Here is a 19,909-nt window from a genome sequence, read left to right on the forward strand (position 1 = left end):
TTCAGAAATATTTATTTTATTTGTGCATTTGCAGCTGAAATGTGAGATTTTGTTACTCTCTTTAGGTCAGTAAATGTGTCTGGCAATTGGTTTGCAATATTTTGCATATGAATTAACCTGTGTACTTCTATTTCACATTGTCTAATGTAAGGATCTAAATGTAATAACAATAATATATTCCAAGTAATTTTCTTTTTCAACTGCTTATTTTCTCCCCCTTAATTTTGGAAAATTTGTTTGAACAAAGTGGCAATTAGAAAATCTTGACTTAAAATAAATCACCCGTCATGGGTTCAAGATATTTTGTAATTGATGGGGATTCTTAACCAATATATATCTCCAATCTTCTTTGGGATCCCATCTTTGTGCATTGTGGTGGAGTAATTGGGACATAAATCATACATCCAAATATCCTAAGATGAGAAATATTTGGCTCCTGACCGCAATCCAGTTGTAAAGGAGAGAATTTTAGGTAACTTGTTGTTCTTAAGCGTATAAGTGCTGCGGCATACAAAACAGCATGCCCCATGCTAAAATGGGCATTTTAGTTCTCATAAGTAATAGTCTAGCTATTAACTGAAGGTGTTTAATCAATGATTCTACTAGATGATTCTGAGTGTGAACATGAGCAATAGGTTCTTCTATAATAATTCTAGTTGACACACAATAATTATTAAATAATTGTGACCTAAATTCACTAGCATTATCAAGGCATATTGCCTTTATAACATAGTATGAAAAATGAGTTTTTAATTTAATTATTTGAGCTAACAATCTCGCAAACGCCATGTTACGAGTTGATAGTAAACAAATGTGGCACCATCGTGAAGATGCATATGTTAAAACTATAAAATATTTAAATGGTCCACATGATGGGTGAATGGGCCCATATATATCACCATGAATGCGTTCCAAAAAAGATGGTGATTCGATTCCAATTTTTTCTTGAGATGGTCTTGTAATTAGCATTCGTTGAGAACATGCAACACATGAGAATTCATTAAAATAGAGGATTCTATGTTCTTTTAGAGGGTGACCAGATGAATTCTGGATAATTCTTCTCATCATAATTGAACCCGAATAACCTAACCAGTCATGCCAAATTGTAAATATATTTGTATTTGTAAACTTCTGGTTTACTACGGCATGTGATTTCACATTACTAATAGTAGTGTAGTACAAACCTGAAGAAAGAGCAGGTAGTTTCTCCAACATGGATTTTTCTCCTGATCTCATAGTTGTAATATAAAGATATTCATTGTTTTCTTCTCTTGCAGTTTCTACATGGTATTTATTTTGGCAGAAATCTTTAAAACATAGCAAGTTTCTATGAGATTTACTTGATAGTAGTGCATTATTTATAAAGAACTTAGTTCCATTAGGTAATACTATAGTAGCTCTTATGGAGCCTCCAATCATTTTTGCACTACCTATAATTGAACTTACATTTGCTTCATTTGTAACAAGAGAGACAAAATATCTTTTGTCTCTAAGTATTGTATGTGTTAAAGCCCTATCAGCGAAACATACTTCTTCATTGTTGAATTTGAGCGAAGCGTGATAAATATCCATATCTTTATTACGAAAAATAAAAATTACCATTAATAAAAAAAATCAAAAGAAAACTTGAAACTACAATCAACGGGAGAAAGGAAAAAAACTAGCTAAAAAATGATCTAAAATGAAAGATTTCTTGATTAATGTTCTTCTATAAAGAAAATTGCATTATCTAAAAAAAATGCATTGCTTGGGCCACCAAAATCAAAGGTTAAGGAAGTCATCAAGGTCTGCGTAGATATCATCAGTGGATTTCAGATTCATTTCAACACCGTTAGCTTCATCTCATTGAATAGTCAAATTGGTCTCTTATTTTATTCCTTTCCTCTTGATAGAGTTTTGATATAGCTTGACAAAATGCTCAGGGGTACAACATGTACACGACCAATGACCTTTTAATCCGCATCGATAGCACAAATTTTTCACATTTTGTGAATTATTGCTCGGAGCACGCTTTTTATATTTATTCCACTTTTGATTATGGATAGGAACCTTATTGATCCATTTGCTACGCCCACGCCTACGTCCACGTCCACAACAACGGTTTCGACCAATATTTTAATTGTAATTTCTTTTATGTTCACAAAATGCCGCATTCATTTCAGGAAAAGCAGTTGAGCCAGTAGGATGGACTTCATGGTTCTTCATTAATAATTCATTATCTTTTTATGCCAATAGGAGACAACCTATTAGATCAGAATGCCTTTTGAAGCCCTTTTGACGGTACTATTGGTGCAACAACACATTGAAAGCGTAGAACGTGGAATAAGTATTTTCCATTAAGTCCTCATTTGTGACATTTTGGCCACACAATTCCAGGTAAGAACTTATTTTGAAAAGTCCAGAATTGAATTCACAAACTGTTTTAAAATCTTGCAGCTTTAAGTGTATCCATTCATAACGAGCTTTAGGCAATAGTACAATCTTTTGGTGTTCATATCTCTCTTTCAAATTTGTCCATAGTTCTTGTGGATCTTTAACAATCAAGTATTCTACTTTTAACCCCTCATGGAGACGATAATGTAGAAAAATTAGTGCCTTAGCCTTATCTCTACTTGACGATTGTACCTCTTTCTTTATGGTATCTCCAAACTTTTTGGATACTAAGTGGGTTTCAGCATCGAGCGCCCATTCTAAATAATTTTTGCCGGTTAAATCAAGAACAACAAATTCAAGCTTTTACAAATTTGACATAATAGCTCTATAAATAAAAACAAGTAAATAATTAAGAATAATAATGTTAATGATACATATAAAAGGAAAGGAAGAAAAGTAAAATGATAAATAAATGAAAAAATAAATAAATCAATTTTCTTCAGGAAATTGATAAAATATATTATTCCTTTTAAGATAGTAAAAATAATTTAAATAAACTATTAAAGTTATACATTCATTGCTGAAAATGTAAATAAAATTATAATACTAGCACTATGGGTGCTATATCTTCACTTAAAGAAATAATTATGTTTATCATTCACTTCGAAAATGATTATGTTTATAATTAATTATTATTCATTTTGAAAAATAATTTTGTATATGATTAATTATCATTCACTTCAGGGAATGATATTAATATTAAATAAAATATTATATTTATATAAAAAACAAATAATATAAATAAATCAAATAAAAATAATAATATAACAAACTAAAGAAAAAAAATGAAAAACTATCAAAGAAAAAAAATAAAAAAATATTAGGAAAAAAAGAAAAATGTATTTATGAAAAAGAATGATAAAATAGTTATTTTTGTGTGGTATATATATATATAAAGAAACGTAAATGTATATATAAAAAGAATTGACAATGATGATTAAGAAAGAGGGAGAAAATAAAGTGAGTAGTAAGAAAAAGATAATTACTTAACCATAGAGTAGAACTCGTGCTGATAATGTGTTATGAAAATAAAAATTATGATTTGAGAGAACCAAAAGAGAAAATAGTGAGAATGATAATATTTATATTATTGATTGTATATATTAAAAAACATGAAAGGAACTATTTATAGTCAAGCCAATATAGGGGTGTTCAAAATCGAATAAAACCGACGAATCGAACCGAAAACCGAAATAACCAAAAACCAAAATAACCAAAAAATTATGTTTTTGCAGTTTTTTGTTCGTTTGGTTCGGTTTTCGGTTTTGGTTGAGAAAACTTGAACCGAACCGGTATATAAATAAAACATTTTAATTACCCTAACCCTAATGTGAAGCCCATTTATTCACCCCCACTTCAGCGCCGCAGACATGCCTTACCCTACTCTGAACTCTCAACCCTCATCTTTCAACTCTCCTCTGCCATCCTCCAGAGTCCTGACTGCAGCAGCCGCGAAGGAGCCTTTCTCCCCCTTATCCCCTCCTTCTCCCTCTCCCTTTCTCGTACCCGCTCTCTCTCCGTCGTCTCCCACGCAGTGAAACAGCAGCAGTAGTGTAGCAGCCACCGACTCGTTGTGTCGACGTCCACATATCAATAGCCCCGTGTCGCCCTCCGTGAAGCACAGCGCAGCGTAGTTCAGCCGCTTGTCGTCCGTCATGCAGGTTTATTCTTGATTTTGTTTCTGAGTTTTCATCCTCTATCTGCCATTTTTTCCTTTTCTATTTTTGTTATAATTTTCTTCTTGATTATTGATTGGTGTTTTTTATTTTAATTTTTTTTCTTGGTTCACTGTTATTATTAATTTTTTTAATTTGTTCTTTATTTTAATTTGTTTTCCAGTTCTTCTAGCCTTGTCGCCTCCGTCGCAGCATCTCTGTCGTCCTCTGTAATGGAGCCTAAGCCTCAGGTTTGTTTTTTTTATTCTGATTCTATTTTTTTAATTCTGGTTTGGTATTCTTATTAATTCTAATTTGGGATGACCCACTTGGTTGGCTTGTTCTTGATTCTATGGCTGAGTTGTTGATTCTGATTTTGTTTTTTAATTCTGAATTTTTTGTTCTGTTTTTTTAGGGTAATTCTTGTTTAGGGTTGATTTTGAATTTCTTGTTTGATTTTTTGTTCTTGTTTGATTTAGGGTAATTCTTAATTTGTTGTGTTTTTGCTACTTTGTTAATGATTTGAGTCAAGTTGATTCCTTGTTAGGGACTTTGAAATCAGTTTGGTTGTATTCAATGATTTTGTTTGTAAACTGTGTTTATTTGCTGAAACTTGTTATGATTCTAATTTTGAAAATAATGCAAAAATTGAGGCATTTATTAGCTGAAACTTGTTATGATTCTAATTTTGAAAATAAGGCAAAAATTGAGGCATGGCCCTGTTCCCCTAATTTGAAGATTGAGAATCGAGAATACATAAACATTGCTGTTTAATTTGTTGTTGATTTTTGTATATTGTTGTTCAATTTCCGTTTCAGTATATATTTGTTGCTGGTTTTTGTTCATGGTTTAATTTATTTGTTGTTGATTTATTGAAATTGCTTCTGATTGTTGCTCATGGTTTAATTTACTTGTTCTTGTTTTCTTGAAATTGCTTCTGATTGTTGTTATGATTTTCACTGTTCATGGTTCAATATTCAATCTCAGAGGATGTCCTTAACAATTAACATAGAAAGCTCTTCCTTGTTTTGAGTGGTTTCCTGCATTTTATGAATTATCCAATTATCTAATATCTAGTTTTGTTGTTTTGCTTTTTTATTATTGTTTGTTGATTCATTGTTGCTGACTTGCTATCATTGTTGATTCAATGTTCAATAAATTGTAGATGGTTGCTGGATTGATGGATCTAATTGCAGTCTTGTTCTTATTGTTGCATAGAAGGTTCTAATAACTGATATGATTCAAGATTCACCTTTTTCATTGGCCAAAAGTACCAACTAAGAATTAAGAATAGAGAAATAAATATTTATTTACTGAATATTCTTGCTAAGTTATGTGTAGTTAGCATGACTTATATGCTCTTAAACTTTTAGTTGATCCATTGATTCGGGCACATGTATCATGGTATGAATTGTTCTCTTTATTATTAGAATATATACCTAGATTAGAATATTTTTCTACTAGTCACTACAAGAAAAAGGCGTATTTGTAACAAAAAATATTGTTACAAAACGTCGAAATTTTGAAATAAAAGTTTTTTGTAACAAAAAAAGGGTCCATTGCAGTAAGTCCCGTTACAAAAAGTTTTTGTAACGAAAAATGAATATGTTACAATTCAATACCATATTTTGTAACAATTTTTTCTGATACAAAAAACCAGAAACTATTACAAAAGTGGTAACAAATTTTGATCTTGAAGGTATTTTTTGTGACAGTCAATTTTTTTTCTATCAAAAAATTTTGTTACAAAATGTAACATGATTTTGTAACATTTTTTCCTTTAGTTACGAAAGTAAATTAATTATTTTGTAACAACTTTTTTTTATTACAAATTACATGCATAATTTACTAAATTATTTTTTAAATTAACTAATATATTAACGCTTTTAATAAACAAGTTTACATGTATATAATATGCAAAAACATACATAAGTCAAACAAAATCCTTTTAGCTAAAATTGTCTTGAAACAAAATAACATTAGCTAGTGAGTACATTGATTAGTTCAACCAAAACATAAAAGTTCTAACATAAAAGTTCAACCAAAACATAAAAGTTCTAACTTCTAACATAGATTAGTGTCTCTATGCATCAAAACATTCTTGAGCCCTCAAGGTAGCATATGGTCACCATTTCAGCACTCCTGTAAATAAGAAAAACCGAAATAAAAAAGTTAGAAACAAGATATAACACTAATTATAATTTTTTCACTAAGTTTTATCCAAAATGTTTAGAAAAATTTCGACAAAACCTCCCCTAAAACTTAGATATTTCCACCGTCCACGGTTCCAACAAACACAACCAATTCACAACTTGCACCCTTTCAAACAACACAATGCAGTTTAATTGAACAACCAAATAGGACAACAACCAAATAGTGAATAACAAAACCCAAAGCTTCCAGCTTCCAACAACCAAAACAGTGAAGCACTTAGCCGGATAATCAATCAATTGAGCTTAGCAACAGTTGAAAACCAAAAGCAATTAAATACCAACTCAATCAATTAATTGAATCAAAGATGAATATTGAAAACAGCTTAAAATAAATTCCGGCAACATTTCAGCAGTAAATTTGCCTATTTCACAATTTCAATCAATCAATTCAAATTCCATATGAATTCTTTGACAGTTAAAAACACAAAAAAAAATCATAATGAATTCATAGGAAGAAAGTAAATAAGCCAATTCCAGCAAGAAAACATGAGGAAACAATTAAAACCAATCCAACCAGCAAGAAGCAGAGCAGCACTCAGCAGAACAGCAATCAATGGCCCATCATACAGCACCCAAAACAGTAAAATGAACAAAGGTAATGGATTTAGGCAGCATTCTATTCATTGAAGTCAATAACCATTACACTTGCAAGCAGCAGGAGCATAGCAGTTTATCCATTAATTCAACAAAAAATCAATCAGGTCAAACTAAACGATTTCAGCAACAGATTTATCAATAAAACCAATCTCAGTTCAGCAACCATCATCTATTCCAACACAAACAATAATAACTCAGCAGCATTTCCTTTCTCATTGAATTTAACAATCATTCAATAAGCAAGCAATGAGGGGGACAAATCAGCAGCAACCAACAGCAAGTATAGAGCAGCAATAACAACTTAATGTAAGAAATTATTCAACAACAAATGCACACACAAATACAAAGATTACTTAAATGACTCATCATGCTTATCCACATAAGTCTGCAGTGAAACCACTTACCGTTTCACTTAAGAGGCTTGTAACAACAGCTTTTTTATCAACTTCTTTCTCATTTTCCCTTTCAGGCTCACTGTCAGTACTGGTAGAAGGTGAAAGTGCTGAAGCACCAAACATGGCTTCGTCATGAGCAGCTTGGATTTGTTCCTCCCTTCTTGCCTTGATAAGAAAACGGATTCGATCTATGTTTAGTCTTCCATACATAAATGATGCATGTATGTTAACAAGGAACAAAACTGACTATTCATGAATATAAGAAGAGGAATATACCTCTATTTTAGAATACTGGAAACTCTGGCCAATTTGCTTGACCAAGGAAGCATCATCTTCAGCCACTGCAGATAAGTGGGCAAATACAATCAGTTCAATTAAGTTTCAGGCTTCAAGCCAAACCCCAAACCAGTACTCATTATCATTTATAAGAAAAAATATCATTGGCATTCAATAATTAAAAGAATCACCATGACTAAGCAATGCAATGAACAATTAAAATCAGTAAGTATTGGTGGTATTAACAAGCACACAACAACAGTACTCAACATTGGATTAATTAAAAATGAAGTTTACATTATCAAGATTCAAGACCCTATATTCAAGCCTAGGATTCATCTAAAACCACATTTCTAACTTTCAATTGACTAACCAAAGTTGCCCAAGAACTCTTAATTCAATACATCACAATTTCATATCATCGGTGCAACGTAACCATAGCAACATTCCATACACAAAATCAACATCAACAAGTACTAGCAGCAAGTATAACTTCAAAATACACAACATCGTCAATAATTACTACATTAAATCATTAAACTAATCACCAACTACAGCCATGATTCAACTCAATTCCAACAATTATTCACACAAAGCAACCATAAACCATTTGCAGTTACTCATTTATATTTATTAGCATTCATAACTTAAATCATTTATTTTTAAAACAAATCTCCTATCATAAATCGACTCAGCCACACGAGTTACACCAGCAGCGATAACCCGTCAGCGGCAACAACAACAGCATTCATTTCTTATTGCAACATCAATGACCACAGCACCTGGAGAAAATATTGGATTCAAATTGAATGAAAACAACAAGAAATAGTGCGAGTTAGTGCCATCGGTGGTTCTAGTAGTGTTCTTTGGTGAGGAAAATGGCAGGTCATGGCTAAGCAAGGGAGTTACAGTGGCTACCTCAAAAGTTTCATCAACAAGGACGACAGTTTGGTTCACCACCATCAATGACGCACAGCTCAACGGTAGACTCCACCTGCGGTAATGGCGGTAGAGCAACAACACAGATGCAATGGTGACGACGGAAGATCTGACCGGAATGGAACCCTTGGCGGCGGCAGGACCTGACAAAGCTAAACCCTGGCAGTGGCAACAGTGGTGGCTAGGGTTTGGCAGTGGCGGTAACCCTAGCGACAGCGAAGGCGGTGGTGCTGTGCGACAGCGGCGACGCTACCTCCCTCTTTGGCTATCACGTTCTCCTTCCCTCTTGCGTCTTCGCTCTCTCGCGTGCTACCCTTTCTCTCCTCATCTTCTTTGCAATGGTGACGACCATGATAGCGGCAGCAACAGCAGTTTGGAATAGCGAACAGCGATGGTTGAAGCTTCAACGGCGACGGAGGCAAGGCGCGGTGACGACGGCGCGAGACAACGCCCTTTCCTCTTCTCCTCGATCGCGGCCTTCTCTCTCGATCTTTGTTTCTCTCCTCTGGGTCTGGCGGTAGCGACGGCAACCGACGCAAGGAGCGGCACAGCGCAGCGATTCTCCTTCCTCTCTTCTTTCTCTGTTCCGTCACTCTCTTCCTCTGTTCTCTGTTTCCCCCTCAAGTCTCCTATTTCCTTTCTTTTTTTATTTCTTTTCTCCTTTTGATTTTTGTTGCTGTATGTTAGCATTTTGGAAGAAAAGAGAAGTGGTGTGGCGGTGAAGAAAGCTAAGAATGGCTTATTGCAGAGTGAACAGGTGGTGGAAGGGTATACGTGTGTGTGTGGGGGTTGGGTAGAAAGAGGTTAGGGTTAGTGAATTAGGAATTAGGGTTTAGAATTGGGAATTTAGGATTTGAGTAGAGTTTTGATTTAAAATCTAATTTAATAAATATAATTAATTTTAAGAACACTATTTTATTTTTCAAATTACAAATTATTTATAATTAAATACTTTAATTTAAAATTATAAGTAAATAAATAAATTTTCTTTTAATTTATAATATTAATCAAAACTTTAAATTATTTCAATTTAAATTATATACAAAACTTTCTTTCATCTTCAATTACTAAAATTTTGAATTTTAATTAAGCAAAAACCATTAATTTTAGTAAATCATAAATATCTAATTATAATTAAAATTTATATAAAATCAAATTAATTTAAAACATGAAATTTCATCATCTTTCTCAAAAGAAAATATATATAATTATAAATAATTCATTATTTATTTTTTAAAAATCTGGGGGCTTACACTAGAGTTCCTGGGTAAAAGGGAAAAATTATAGGTTAATTAGGGTTAGGGTTTATAGGGTTTAATTTGGGAATTAGGGTTTAATTTGGGACAAAAGCAAAATTAATAAATTTTGGGTATATTGGGGTTGGTAAATTTTTAATAAAATTAAAGTATATTGTATAAATTTAAAATCTAATTTAATCTCTTAAAATTACTTTAAAAATATTACTCAATTATCAATTTATTAATCAGCTTTTAATCAAGTATTCTAAGTTAAAATTAGAAATAATATAATTTATTTTCTGTTTATAAAAATTAAAGTATTAAATTCTAAAATCTCAATTATTTAAATTAGATCGTATAAAATTCTTATTATTTTATATTTGCTAAACTTTATTACTACAATGTATCCCTTTTTATAGCTTTTAGTATTTTGTTTTTTTTCTTTTATATTTAGTTACTTTTATTTATATTTATAATTTAATAAAATTTCTTTAAGTGACATAAATTAATTTCTAGTTAATTTTAAAAATCTGATTATTAATAAAAATTATATATTAATTATTTAAAAGAATATAAAATAATATTTATAACTTTTAAAAATTAATGAATACATATTATGTAAAAAATTTTAATTTTTGAAACAAAATAAAATTATTTTTAAAAAATATATACACATTTTTTATTTTTAAGGTATTTAACATTTTGAAAAAAGAATTTGTTATAAAATACTTATATTTATAATAAATAATTAACTTGTTACAAATAATATTGAATTTGTAACAAATTAATTTTTTGTTACAAAACAATTAGAGTTTTTGAAACAAAAAGTTGTTTTGTTACAAAACAATTAGAGTTTTTGAAACAAAAATAAAAATTGTTACAAAATGTTTTGAATTTTTGCAACTTATTTTTTTTTTGTTACAAATTATTACAATATTTTGTAACAAAACATTATATCGTTACAAAAACTAACATAATTTGTAACAAAATAAAACAGATTGTTACAAAATATTATCATATTTTGTAACAACTTGTAATGTTGTTACAAAATATTATTCTTTTGTAACAATAAAAAATTGTTATTACAAAATACTATTTTTTTGTAACAATTTTAAATTTGATACAAATTTTTTGTTACAAATGTTCCATTTTCTTGTAGTGAGTGTTATATTATTATTATTATTATTGTTGTTGTTGTTGTTGTTGTTGTTGTTGTTGTTGTTGTTGTGTAACTGCTTTTTTATTTTAGGTTGGTTTGTGTTGAGAAGTTTAGCTGTTTTGTTGGAGAACACACCATAACTTGGCTATCTTTTAATGAAAAATTTATTTTTATTTTCAGTTGTGTTGACTATTGAACTTTTAAACTTTTTTAATTATTGTATTTGAATTCTTTTTGTCATTAAATTTCATTAGACCAAGACTTTGTTAGCTATTGAGTATTTGTGTTTGTTGATTTCAATGTTATGACTTTGTGAAATAGTATGGTAATATTTTTTTTTAATTGATTAAAAAACCGAACAAACCGAATCAAACCAAACTGATTTTAATTGGTTTGGTTTGGTTCGGATGGTTTTGATAAAAAACCGAACCAAACCGAATCGTAATTAAATTAAACGATTGAATTAGATGACTTTTCTCTTAAAAACTGAATCAAACCGCACCGCAAACACCCCCTTAAGCCAAGACCCAACTCTTCGCTAAAAGCCAAACGTTCACAATAAATATATTTATAACAAGCCGCATGAAATAGTCCGACTTATTTTGGGGACTGCACATCAACTGTGGTGATTGGAGACGCGGTTGTTGGTTATAGACAGGAAAGGTAAAAAAGAAAGTTTCGAAAGCTGCTTTTTCTTTCGCAAACCGAAGTGTTCACTCATTATAGATCAGTTACACTCTCTTTCCAATCTCTTTCCCTACATTCACGCCGTTCTAGTTGATCATCACTTCCTAACAGGATCCACAAAACACCGTTGCTAGTTTCAGTTTCCTGCTAAACTAAACCATTCCTTTCTCTTCTTTCTCTCTGCTAAGCTCCCAACACATTTCAACCAAAAATAACAAAAAGCATAAACATGACTGAGTTATCTTTCTCACACACCTCCAACAAGAAGAACAATGAGCTCTTCTCTAACATGTTCAATCTCTGTTTCTCCGTTTTTTCTCACCCTCTTTACTTTTCCTACTTCCTGTTTTTCTCCCCTTACCTCTTCAGGCTCTTGTCTTTTCTCTCCCCTTTGTTCATCACCACAACCCTTCTTCTCCTTGTTGCACTTCTCACCTTCACTCCCAACCTTCTTGTTCAAGAGAAAGTTGGTGGTTCCGAGATTTCCGAGTCCAGATGGAACTTTCTGCATTCTGTGTTCCAAACACACGTAGCATGGCTGCTGTCTAAAGCTGATGACAACAAGGATGAGGAAATCGGGTACCTTGCTGAGTTTGAAGCATATCTTGTTATGTTCCAGGCATCAATCTTCGAAGTTTTTGATCCGAAGCCGGTGGAAGATGGTTCAGAAGAAGTCTCTGAAGCACCACATGATGTGTGTTCATGTGAAGAAAGACAAGTTTTCGGTTCAATAATGGAACAGCGAGTTGTTAACACAGAAGGAAACAAAGTTGAGAAGACTGATACAGTGGAAGCTACTCTGCTTGTTGCCGAAATCAAGACACTAGAAATCTTGTTCCAGCAAAATTCTGAGTTAGTAGAAGATGCGTCTTGTCAAAAGGAAAAGAAAGAAGAAAAAGAAGTGGATACTGAAACCAATAAAGTTGAAGAAAGTGAAAGAAGATGGTCACTTCGGAATGGATCCAAAGTGAGTGATAGTGTTGACAGTGACCATGGTGCAGCGTTGTTGAAAGTGAAGAAATCGCAACAACTAGAAGCAAATCCAGGGAGTCCTGAAAGCAATTGGGGTTACAGTGAGAGGGTCATCGGAAACAATATCAATAATTTTAACAATCTTGGCAGTTTTGGATCAATGAGAGTGGAGAAGGAGTGGCGGAGAACTCTTGCTTGCAAACTCTTTGAGGAAAGGCACAATGCTAACGGAAGCGATGGGATGGATATGCTTTGGGAAACATACGAGACAGAGTCCAACAAGGTGGTTCTGCAGAAAAGCAACACAAAGAAGACAAAGAAGGCAGATATTGAGTGCAGGGTGGAGGAGGATGACGACGAACACGAAGATGAAATGGAGGGTAAACTCTGCTGCTTGCAGGCTTTGAAATTCTCAGCCGGGAAGATGAATTTGGGAATGGGAAGGCCTAACTTTGTTAAATTCTCCAAGGCCCTCAAAGGCATTGGATGGTTCCACCATGTAGGCAAGCATGGCAGAAAGGGTAACCACTGAATTAGATTCTTTGCCCGCTTTCTTTTTTGTTATGTTTTTACCCTTTTTTTTTTTTCTTGTAACTTTGAGAATACTTAAAAACTTGTGTACTTCCTTGAAGACAAGAAGTAAATATTTTATATTTCGATATATATCGCAGCTTTAGATTTTCAATAAAATAGCATCATGCGTTTATGATTAAATATATATATATATTGTTTAATTCATTAAAAATATATATTTTATATTTTAATATATATTTTATGATAGTAGCCAATTTTTTATATACACTACAGATGTTATAATTAGTCATCTTCCTTTCAATGGTGATTGATTAAGGAAGCTTCTTCTCTGTCTGGCTTGAGGATATCAGCACTCATTCATCACCCAAGGGTTTGGCTGAGCCGGTAGTTAAGATTATGTTTCAAGCAACCACGGTACAAAGAAAGATATAATTATATTATGCATGCTGATACAAATAATAATGATGATGTTGAGGACTCTGCATGTAGTATACTATCTCATTTATTTTTTCGCACTGCTATGGACTATGGTTGCCTACTTGTGTCGTGGATAGTATGGTTGCATCCAACATTATTATGGTTTAATTGAAAACTGAGGATTAAGTACGTTCTTTGGTCAAGAGACGGATGCAAGCTCGTAACATCAACTCCACCAAGTTTCTTTTATCGTAATTTTTCACCGGTGTATACTAAAATCAATTATTAACATAAAATACATGTTAAAAAATAAAATATATAATAAAAATAAATAAAAAATTATATATATTTATACATAAATATATAATAAATAATTGTGATAACTAATTTTAGTGTAAAAATAATATTTTAGAATTATTCATAATAAAATTTATTATTTTTAATTAATACTTAACTAATTTTAAATACTTAGTTAATAGTATAAAGATAAAATGTTCACTCAAAATATTAACTAAAATTGATAAAAAAAATACTTAGTTAATAATACCTAAGTTGGCACCCAGGCTAGCCTAGACTCAATACTCACATAGTCTCTCTAAACTACTAAAACGAGGGAAAGTACGTTCTAGGTTTTCAAAACTCAAGTCAGGTGGAACGTCATCAAAAAGTAGAACATCATCTGTTACTCCTCTGCACGATCAGACGTTTCCATGTGACGTCTCTCTGGTAACTCATCAAGTAGCCACAAAATAAGAGTCTCGTACACAGGATTTAGGTTAAAGTTTGTAGATAAGCAGGGTGCAGACGTTGGCTGGCCTCACAGTATATACATATAAACAGGTAACAGAGTTCACTCTAGATTCAGAAGACTACCTAAAGCGGAATCCTCTTTGCAGAACAGTCATCAGCAAACTATGGAAGGGTACTCATGCTTCCATCTGAAGGGGAAAGTGAGAGAAAAGGGGTAAGAACTGGGGAGTTCTTAATAGGGCCAAGGTTATTAGTTACGTTCTTTAATTCTGTGTTGTTTAGTAGATAAATAGAAGAATACCGAGAAGCAGTAGACAGAAGAAACAGATAAATAGAGAAAATAGAGAAAACAAAAAGCAAAACACAAACAAAAGAATACAAGAAAACAAAAACCAGACACAGTGAATAGAATACAAACAAAGAAAGCATACATTCAAACAACAATCATAACAGAGGAAATGCACAACCAAGTATGATGCATGTCTAGTCCTAGTGTAGGTAATGAGCTCATCTATCGGTTACATACATGCTCCCGATGTTACCCAGCAACCTCTGTCTGGATAAGGCTTTCCTGTTGGCAATATCCACTACAAGCAACCTTTGTATTGCAGGGTATCCACTGCAAGCAACCTTTGTCTTGCAGGGCGGCACTTATTAGCCGATATACGCCCAACACACTCACTATAAGCAACCTCTGTCTTACAGGAGCACAATACACTCACTGTAAGCAACCTCTGTCTTACAGGAGCACACTAATCTCGATACCTCTATAAGCAACCTCTGCCTTACAGCAAAGCATTATAGCAAGGTATCCTAGGAAAACATTCTCAGTGGTCGTACTACCATCCATCTGACTGCCTCTCTGCAGCAGATTCTTACATAATCATTCTCATTATCATCATTCATTAACATTCTCATTATTCATCATCACTTTCACATTCTCATGCAGTGCCTCTTTCTTTCTCTGTTCAATCATACAATACAAACTTTACAGCTTTTACTTTTACACCATCTTAACTCAAACCATTTTTCTTTATCACATTACTCTTTTCTCTTTGTCTTTTTACTTTGCTCTGATTACTCTTTTCTCTGTATCCCTTTATTCTTCTCTGGTTACTCTATTCCCTGTGTTTCTTTACTCTGCTCTGATTTCTCTACTTAACATATGTATTTAAAGCTTATGTAAATTTTGGTTTGAATAGTTAGTCTGTCCCAAGTATAGGTTCATTAAGTCTATACTGAAACAATTTAACTTTTCATATAATACCTAACCCTAGCCGCAACTCAAGGACTAACTATATTGCCCTAGTTCGTTCACTAATCTCTGTATGTTTCTGTTATTAAAACTTTACAGACTTTTCTTTGGTTTTTATTGTAACGACCCAATTCCCAGTAAGTCATGATCATACCAGAAATCAAGTGTCACCAACTTGTTCACATGAAACCTTTACTATGTATTATTAAGCCTGTAATCGGGTTAGCGTACTATCGAGTTTTGGATAAACTTTTATAAGAAAACTTGCAAGGACAACTAATTAAACATACACAAGCATAAGCATACAGGTACTGTCGTATATATATATATATATATATGTATATATATACATATATATACATATATATATATACATATATATATATCATAAGTTAACATACCACCCTTTAGAAATATTACTATGTACAAATCAACACTCCGGGCCCTGGTTCATACAGAAAACCCCTAAGCTGGCGCCCGAACTAGCCTAGTCAACTATGTACACCCTACTCTCTCAGTGAGTCTAACCAAAAGTGAGAGATTAACACAAAAGCTAGGCTAATACAAAAAAACTATCAAAACGCACAACCGCAGCTCCCAGGCCTCAGGTATCATCGTCAGAGGAGATCACAACCACATCAGAACACTCCTCAGGGTCCTCGTCCTCATCATCGGAAATCTCTATAATCTCAGGAGGGGCGCTGGCACTCGTGCTACTAGTCTGACCAGCACTCGCCGGTCCACTAATAGAGGTGGTAAGCAGCTCCTCAGAAGATGGCTCGGATGAAGATACTGAGATCTGCTCCACTAAGATGTCCTCCTCCGGTACATGCTCTGGAAAATGCTCCTCCATGGGCTCAGGCTCAGGGTCCACCTGATCCGCAGGCTGATCGGGATGCTGGTGAGGCACCGGCCCATCATGAAACAGGTGAAATGGAGCATTCGGGTGGAGCCACTGCAGTGGGAACTCATAGGGCATGTCGGGGTTAAACTGTGGAGTGTCAATCGGGTGATGGAAAGGATGATCACGCAGAATGTACATACGAGTCCTAATCTCCGCAGCTACTACATAAAACCTATGCTGTACAATATCTTCGTATATATAGCTGATGAGCGGATAATTTATACGCTTTTTGGCATTGTTTTTAGGTAGTTTTTAGTAAGTTCAAGCAACTTTTAGGGATGTTTTCATTAGTTTTTATGTTAAATTCACATTTTTGGACTTTACTATGAGTTTGTGTGTTTTTCTGTGATTTCAGGTAATTTCTGGCTGAAATTGAGGGACTTGAGCAAAACTCTGAAAAAGGCTGACAAAAGGACTGCTGATGCTGTTGGAATCTGACCTCCCTGCACTCAAAATGGATTTTCTAGCGCTACAGAACTCCAAATGGCGCGCTCTCAACGGCGTTGGAAAGTAGACATCCAGAGCTTTCCAGCAATATATAATAGTCCAGACTTTATTCGGAAATTGACGACGTGACTTGGCGTTGAACCCCAAGTACATGCTGCTGTCTGGAGTTAAACGCCAGAAAAACGTCATGATCCGGAGTTGAACGCCCAAAATACGTTATAACTTGGAGTTCAACTCCAAGAAAAGCCTCAGCTCGTGGATAGATCAAGCTCAGCCCAAGCATACACCAAGTGGGCCCCGGAAGTGGATTTATGCATCAATTACTTACTCATGTAAACCCTAGTAGCTAGTCTAGTATAAATAGGATATTTAACTATTGTATTAGACATCTTTTGACAGTTTAATCTTTTGACTGTTTAGCCTTTGATTATTTGGTCTCTTGATCATTCAAGGGGGCTGGCCATTCGGCCTTGCCTGAACCTTTCTCTTATGTATTTTCAACAGTGGAGTTTCTGCACACCATAGATTAAGGGTGTGGAGCTCTGCTGTACCTCAAGTTTCAATACAATTATTATTACTTTCTATTCAATTCTCTTTTATTCTTATTCCAAGATATACATTGCACAACACTTTGATGAATGTGATGATCCGTGACACCCATCATCATTCTCACCTATGAACGCGCGTGATTGACAACCACTTCCGTTCTACTTTAGGCCGGGCGCATATCTCTTAGATTCCCCAACAGAATCTTCGTGGTATAAGTTAGATAGATGGCGGCATTCATGAGGATCCGGAAAGTCTAAATCTTGTCTATGGTATTCCGAGTAGGATTCTGGGATTGAATGACTGTGATGAGCTTCAAACTCCTGAAGGCTGGGCGTGATGACAAACGCAAAAGAATCAAGGGATTCTATTCCAACCTGATTGAGAACCGACAGATGATTAGCCGTGCTGTGACAAAGCATAGGACCATTTTCACTGAGAGGATGGGATGTAGCCATTGACAACGATGATGCCCTACATAAAGCTTGCCATGGAAAGGAGTAAGAAGGATTGGATGAAAGCAATAAGAAAGTAGAGATCCGAGAGGAGCACAGCATCTCCACACACCTATCTGAAATTCCCACTATTGATTTACATAAGTATTTCTATCCCTTTTATTTTCTTTTTATTATTAGTTTTTGAACTCATCATAAACCAATTTAATCTGCCTAGCTGAGATTTACAAGGTGACCATAGCTTGCTTCATACCAACAATCTCTGTGGGATCGACCCTTACTCACGTAAAGTATTACTTGGATGACCCAGTACACTTGCTGGTTAAGTTGAACGGAGTGTGTCCACACATAGTTGAAAAAGCAATGAATTTTACAAAATACAATAACAAAGGAATCACAATTTCGTCCACCAAGTTTTTGGCGCCGTTGCCGGGGATTGTTCGAGTATGGACAACTGACGGTTCATCTTGTTGCTCAGATTAGGTAATTTTCTTTTCAAAAATCTTTTTCAAAATTTTTCTTTTATTTTTCGTTTTTCCAAACCTTATTTTTGAAAAAATTAATAAAAATCCAAAAAAATTAGAAAATCATAAAAATCAAAAATATTTTGTGTTTCTTGTTTGAGTCTTGAGTCAATTTTTAAGTTTGGTGTCAATTGCATGCTTTAAAAATTTTTTCTTGCATTTTTCAAAAATTCCATGCATTCATAGTGTTCTTCATGATCTTCAAGTTGTTCTTGATAAGTCCTCTTGTTTGATCTTGATGTTTTCTTGTTTTGTGTTGTTTGTTGCTTTTCATGTGCATTTTTCATTTGTTAGAGTCCATGCATTAAAGATTTCTAAGTTTGGTGTCTTGCATGTTTTCTTTGCATCAAAAATTTTTCAAAATTGTGTTCTTGATGTTCATCATGATCTTCAAAGTGTTCTTGGTGTTCATCTTGACATTCATAGTGTTCTTGCATGCATCATGTGTTTTGATCCAAAATTTTCAAGTTTTGGGTCATGTTTGTGTTTTTCTCTCTCATAATTAAAAATTTAAAAATCAAAAAAATATTTTTTCCTTATTTTTCTCATAATTTTCGAAATTTTGGGTTGACTTGGTCAAAAATTTTCAAAATTAGTTGTTTCTTACAAGTCAAGTCAAAATTTCAATTTTAAAAATCTTATCTTTTCAAAATCTTTTTCAAAAATCATATCTTTTCCATTTTTTCCTATTTTCGAAAATTTAAAAATTATTTTTTTCAAAATCTTTTTTCTTATCTTTATATCATATTTTCAAAAATATGCTAACAATTAATGTGATTGATTCAAAAATTTGAATTTTGTTACTTTCTTGTTAAGAAAGGTTCAATCTTTAAATTCTAGAATCTTATCTTGTAGTTTCTTGTTAGTTAAGTGTTTTTAAAAATTAAATCTTTTTCAAAATATCTTTTTCTTAAAATTTTTATTTTATCTTTTTATCTTATCCTTCTCAAAATTTTATCTTTTTCAAAATTTGATTTTAAAATATCTTATCTAACTTCTTATCTTCTTATCTTTTTCAAATTTGATTTTAATATCTTTTTCAACTAACTAATTAACTTTTTGTTTGTTTCTTATCTTTTTTCAAAACCACCTAACTACTTTTCCCTCTCTAATTTTCGAAAATATCTCACCTTTTTTTCAAAAATTCTTTTTGTTCTAAATTTTAATTTTAATCTTATCTTATCTTTAATTTTCGAAAATTACTAACACCTTTTTCAAAATTATTTTCGAAATTCTCCCTCTCTTTTCTTATTCTATTTAATTATTTAATTACTAACACTTCTTTTCACCTCTCTCCATCCAAATATCCGAATCCACTCTTCTACATTCTTCTCCCCTTTCTTCTTCTACTAACATAAAGGAATCTCTATACTGTGACATAGAGGATTCCTCTTCTTTTCTTGTTTTCTTCTCTTTCATATGAGCAGGAACAGGGAAAAAGGCACTCTTGTTGAAATTGATCCTGAACCTGAAAGGACTCTGAAAAGGAAACTAAGAGAAACTAAATTACAAC

General features: G+C 33.0%; 1 protein-coding gene across 1 annotated transcript; it reads left to right on the forward strand.

The window, feature by feature from the left end:
• Nucleotides 1-11,687: 11,687 nt before the first annotated feature.
• Nucleotides 11,688-13,227, forward strand: LOC130976741 (uncharacterized). The gene has a single exon (XM_057901668.1). It carries the CDS (start codon nt 11,822-11,824, stop codon nt 13,094-13,096), a length of 1,275 nt encoding a protein of 424 aa, XP_057757651.1. The 5' UTR covers nt 11,688-11,821; the 3' UTR covers nt 13,097-13,227.
• Nucleotides 13,228-19,909: the final 6,682 nt, after the last annotated feature.

The sequence above is a fragment of the Arachis stenosperma genome, chromosome 4, assembly GCF_014773155.1.
Source record: "Arachis stenosperma cultivar V10309 chromosome 4, arast.V10309.gnm1.PFL2, whole genome shotgun sequence".
Taxonomy (NCBI): Eukaryota; Viridiplantae; Streptophyta; class Magnoliopsida; order Fabales; family Fabaceae; genus Arachis; species Arachis stenosperma.